At 39.3% G+C, this 5,937-nt stretch overlaps 1 protein-coding gene across 1 annotated transcript in view; it reads right to left on the bottom strand.

The window, feature by feature from the left end:
* Positions 1–3,882: 3,882 nt before the first annotated feature.
* Ankrd55 (ankyrin repeat domain 55) overlaps positions 3,883–5,937 on the bottom strand; it is a 154,967-nt gene continuing 152,912 nt past the window's right edge. Inside the window, exon 12 of the mRNA XM_008840381.2 lies at positions 3,883–4,320. Within this exon, the coding sequence (XP_008838603.1) occupies positions 4,199–4,320 (122 nt within the window). The 3' untranslated portion in view covers positions 3,883–4,198. The remainder of the gene's footprint in view (positions 4,321–5,937) is intronic.

Below are 5,937 nucleotides of genomic sequence, written 5' to 3'. Positions count from 1 at the left end.
ATACAATTTTGACTTAATTTCTTGACTTTAAATGTTATCTCCCCCCGACACACACAGTAAGAGACTAGTTCTCTCTGTACAAGAGCTGTTACTATGTTCCTTTGTTAATTTAGTTTTTCACTTGGGTATTATGTTTTATGATAAGGTCAAATATGATTTTTCTTAGTTATCTATTCTAAACTTATGGTGGATGTGCTGGCTAGCTTTAGTGTCAACTTGACACACCTGGGTTGAGGGAGCCTCAATTGGGGAATTACCTCTATTGGACTGGCCTGTGGCCATGTCTGTGGGGCATTTTCTTGATGAGTGATGTGGGAGGGCCCAGCCCACTGTGGGTGGTGCCAGCCCTGGGCAGGTGGGCCTGTGTTGCATAAGAAAGCAGGCTGAGCAGGGGCCAGGGGAGCAAGCCAGTAAGCAGCGTTCCTCCATGGCCTGTGCTCCAGCTCCTGCCTCCAGGTTCCTACCCTGAGTTCCTACCTTGGGCTCCCTGATGAACTGCATGCGACCTGGGAGATATAAGACAAATAAACCCTTTCCTCCCCAAGTTGGTATTGGTCAGAGTATTTTGTCACAGCAATGAAGAACAAACTAAGACAGTGGATTTAAAGGGTTGTCTTCAAGATTACCTTTTGAACACCAGGAGGCATTTGCTTGGAGACAAGCATTGGTTAATTCAGAGAACAGAGGCAAAAACAAAATGAATGGTTATGCCTTCCTGGAAGTCATGGTATTTCTAATAAGTTATTTGGTGGGATTTTCTAAAATCATATTGAACGTCAAGCTATGCTTTGGTAGGGTTGAAGGAATGATAAGCTGGAGCCACAGAATCTATTTATACTGGCTTAATTCCAGGAAGATGAGAACAATGAGTTACATGTTTACTGGGAGAAATGACACTGTGTAAGCCAGGTGATTTCCACAGGGGACTGAAAAATATGGGGGAAGTAAATAACCATGACTTCTAACAGCCCTAACGGTCCAGCACAAAGTACTGGTTGCTGCCTTCTTCCCCAGATAAATGACAGCAGCTCCACTTTGCATGTCCAAATGGACAGAGGATGCATAAAAATCAGGAAAGGCTTTGACAAAGGCTTACTTACTGCTGTGAAATGAGAATGGATTTTCTGGAACAGGAAAATGACAGTTTGGGCATTCTGTATGTGGATTATTGAATAAAAAACCTTTTTAAACCCAGTTCTGCTTTTGATTGGCCATATGATTTAGGGTAAATTACTTAACTTCTCTTTCTGCCTCATATTACTTGTCTGTTAAATGAGGAGATGGGGAGAGAGAGGACTGGGCCAATCTTACTAGTTGATAATGATTCAAATGAGAGAATATGTTTATACATGTACAAAAATGATATATGTTTAGCAATGAAGGGAAATGTGAGAAAACAACAAATACTAATTTAGGAGAAAAGACTGCCTGAAACTTTTTAAAAATGTAATTGGTGAATTTTTTTAAACCCCTGGTTCTGGGGAGTGAATACATGGCCTCATGTGTAGGAGGCAGGTATTCTACCACTGGATTCAACCCCAGCCCTAACTGGTGGATTCTTCATGTGTTAGTCAGCTTCCCATGACTGTAACAAGCTATACCATCGATTATAAAGAGGAAAACTTTATTTTGACTTGTAGTTTTGGAGTTTCAGTCCCTTGTTGATTTTCGGTTTATAGGAGGCAGCACATCATGGTCAGGAGTACATGGATGGAGGAAGAGTGAGAGAATAGAGCCATGGTCCCACTGTCCCCTTCAGGGCTAATGACCTTCCATTGGGCCCTATCCCTTTCAGGTTCCACTACTTCCCAATAGCACCAAACTGGAGATGAGTCTTTAACAACCAGTCCTTCAGAAACCATTTAAGACTCAAACTATAGTGCTCAATATCTGATTTTATCAGTTCAATATTAGCCAAGGATAAATCTGCCCCATAAACAACTTTAGCTTATGGCAAAGGGATGGCTGCTCTATTTGAAGGGATGGTGGTAAGTAGCATATCATTTCTTTAGCTAACAAAATAATTCCAAAACAAAATTGAATGGAAAGGCTCAATGCTGGAAAGTCTTTGCATTTATGTGTGCCAAAATTGATTCAGATGTTAGGGGAAGGTGGGTTTCCCTATACCTGAATGCATCAAAAAAAATTGCTTTGACCTCTTAGGCACTTAGTGGAGGGGTTTAGTCCATAACAATTAGCATAGTAATTGTTATGATAATTTGTTAATATTTTAATTCTCCCTTTTCTAGGTGCACAGAGGTATTGCATTTCTGTGCTTCTCCCTGTTTGAAGTTAGTCATGGCCACAAGATTTGATTTGGCAAAGGAAACGTGAGAGGAAATGGTGACTCATGTCTCATTTCCTCTGCTTTGATCACGGAAACCCATGTTGAGATGGAATCTGCAACAGCCAACTCTACCAGCTGTTGTGGGACAGGTATTGTGGATGAGGAACAAATTGCATTGACCAATGAGACTTTGAGGTTTTTACTGAAGCAGAAGCTAGCCTATCGACTAATCAGGCAGTACAGGGCAAGCTCATGGGTGAATATGGATGCAAAATTAGCCCGGTGACACACTGAACAAATTAACAGTCTGAGGCTTACAAAGACTTACACTTCAAAGATAAAAGGGTCCAAAAACAGAACAGCAAAAACACAAAACAAAACAAAACAAAAAAAACCTTCAGAATCTATGTCCGACTGTTCAGTGCAGGAGGCTGAGCCATAGGCTTCTCTTTTATAGCCTGTGGTACAGACAACCATCCTTATCAGGATGGGGTTCTGATCTCTTCATGATCACTTCTTACAACTCTCTCCCTGCCTCTCCACTTCCTTCCTGAAAACAATTAAATGTTTGAGTACTATGTTACTTTGTTCCATGTACTATGCCCTAAGAGGAAGGTTCTGTGCCCTTCTTCTTTGAGCAAAATTGATTAGAGAGCTTTCTGTTTCCTTCAGTCTACTTTCTCTAAAGAATAATCCTAATAAAGTAGTAAATGTTATGCTTGACATATTTTTAAAAATTGTTTAAAAATAATTTTTATTTATTATTTTTACTTTTTGTGTATGAGTGTATTGCCTGCATGTAGGTAAGTGTACCCTTGTCAGCAGAAGTTAAAAGAGAGCATCAAATTCCCCTGGAACTGTAGTTATAAACAGTTGTTAGCTGCCATGTGGGTGCTGGGAATTGAACCTGGGTCCTCTGCAAGAGCGGTCAGTGTTCTTAACCACTAAGCCATCTCTCCAGTCCCTATACCTGACATATTTACAAAATATGCAGACTCAGAGATAACATGGAGTGAGCATCGTCTTATATGGCTAAGTCTTAAACTTTGCAGGAGGTCTTTAGCTGAAGTTAATCTAAATACCATGTGGTCATCTCGGTTAAGCGATATGCATTCGCTAGTAGTCTTTCAGAATTTGGGGAAAATTGTGAGTAGGCTGAGAGCATTATTTTGACACAGGAAAAAAAAACATAGTTAAATATATAGAGTATTTGAGGAATATGTGAGAAATTCTGTTAGGCCAGGATTTACACCTTGCCAACTCTCATGACCTTCTCATTATTGAATGAAATGTATCTGAAAACAACAGAAGGTGGAAATAATCAAATAAACAAGAAAAGACAGAAATACTGTCAAGTGATTTGGGTTTTAGCCAGGAACTGACAATATTAGAAAATATTTTTGCAGAAGATTGTGCATTTAAAAGCCATAGATTATGGCTAGGAATTTATTATGAATTTGAATTAATTTTTGTCAGCCCAAGGTAGAATGAAAATAAATGTAAAGAACAAGTCTAGGATTGCATGTTTCTTAATTCTTTTATTCAGCAAAGCATACACTTGAAAAAACCGTAAAATCATCAAAGAAATAAATGGGCAAAAGAGCAAACATGCCACAAAAACAAATGAAATACACCTAAATTCTCTTGCCAATAATATATTTTGTTTTTAAATTATGGTGTGTGTAGGGGGTGGGGGGGAGGGTCACAAGAACCCACAGCCTTAGTAATATCTGCACTCTCAAATATTCTAAGTGTTTATTTATTTGGACTAAGGAATCTCATTATAAAACTGTGAATGGCTTGTAGAATGCAGCTTACTAAATTAAGTCTTTGTTCATATAAACTAGAATAATCTCACCCTCAGAGTTGAAAAATAAATATCTTCTATATTTCCACAGAGAGCAGATGTAGTTAGTTTGCATCTTGGGTGGGATTGGCAGACCTCTCAATCTCTTCAGCAGGTGGGCCATGTCCACGCTGGCTTGGAATGGCTGGAAGAACTCGGTTTGTTCTCAGGGGTTCTCCAGATAGAACTGGGGGTGGGAACATAATGAGAGGCATTCAGATTTGCTTTATGTAGAGGCTCATGTGGGCTGGGATAGGAGAGTTGCATGATTTCTCAGGGAGGGGAAACATATTCTCAGAAGCCTGTGTTGGTGGGAACTGAACTAAGGAGAAAAGCTGTGTATGCATATCTGTTCTGGCTTACTACACTGCAGGGATTTAAGATATGCACAAATGCAAGATTGCACCAGCTCTGATCTCAACGTGATCCTGCGATGCATGCCTGGCAGAACAATTCTCTGGGGTGGAGCGGCTGTGGATAGTCAAGTTAATACAAGGCTCTGAACAAGTCTGGAGATATTTGTGGAGTTTTTTAAATGCAAATCTCCTAAGGTTCTCAGGTTTCTTTAAGGAAGAGCTCAGTGTGCCTTTCTTTCAGAAAAATTGATTAGAGAGCTTTCTGTTTCCTGAAACTTAATTGTGAAAACCTCTCTGTCCTCTACAAGCCCCACCCAGATTCAAGTCTAATGGGTTCTTTTCTTTTCTTTTCTTTTTTCTTTTCTTTTCTTTTCTTTTCTTTTCTTTTAGTTTTTTTTTTTTTTTTTTTTTTTTTTTTTTTTTTTTTTTTTTTTCCCCTTTGGTGTTTTTGAAACAGAGTCTCTCTGTAGTGGGGCTGGCCTGTAACTCACTATGTAGACCAGTCTGGCCTTGAACTCACAGAGATCTGCCTGCCTTTACCTCCTGAGTGCTGGGATGACAAGCATAAGTCACCATGCTTGACTGGCAGTTTTGCTTCTGGCTCTGCTACCTGCTATCTGAGTAATGCTAAGCAAAGTGCTGTACCTTTCTGAACTTAGTTTTCCTATCTATATAATGGAGATAATAATAAAACATGCTTCCTAGTACAGATATAAGGATATATGAACTCAAAATTTCTAGGTGTTGGTTCCTTATATTAAGCCTATCGGGTGATATTTTTGCATATTCAGTTTGAAGATCTCAGATCTAATAGAATATATTAATATTTTATATTATGAGAGTTTTGCATAAAATATTGTGAGATAAATCAATGAAGCCAAATAAATAAATCAAAAGAAGCCAGGCATGGTAGTATATACCTGTAATCTTAGCACTTGGGAGACTGAGGCAAGAGGATTGAGAGTTTGAGGTCAACCTGTGCTATATAGTGAGACCATGTTTCAAATGAAACAAAATGAGACCAACAAAAACAAACTAAACAAATCAAATACGTCTGATGAACAGTGTCTCCTTTCTGTTTAGGCATGCGCTTTGAGTAAAGAGATGATACAAATTTCTACATCCAACACAGTAAGGAAAGTGATGTGAAGAGGTCGGTTGGTCTTAAGAAGCTTTTGTTTTTGAGACATGGCTGAGACTGGTCTTGAACTCCTGATTCCCCTACTCTCTGTCTGCTGAGTGCTAAGATTACAGGCACTCGCCACTATGTCTGGCTTAAAGTACCTTCTTCTTCTTCTTTTTTTTTGGTCTCTTTGAAAGAAGGTTTCCCTGTAACCCCAGCTGTCCTGGAACTCACTATGTAGACCAGGCTGGCCTTGAACTCACAGAGATCTGCCTGCCTCTGCCTCCTAAGTGTTGTGTGCCACCATGCTAAAGTACCTTTTAAA

The sequence above is a fragment of the Nannospalax galili genome, unplaced genomic scaffold, assembly GCF_000622305.1.
Source record: "Nannospalax galili isolate Female #2095 unplaced genomic scaffold, S.galili_v1.0 scaffold339, whole genome shotgun sequence".
NCBI lineage: Eukaryota > Metazoa > Chordata > Mammalia > Rodentia > Spalacidae > Nannospalax > Nannospalax galili.
The sequence above is the reverse complement of the archived record's forward strand: the minus strand, read 5'-3'. Positions and strand labels throughout refer to the sequence as shown.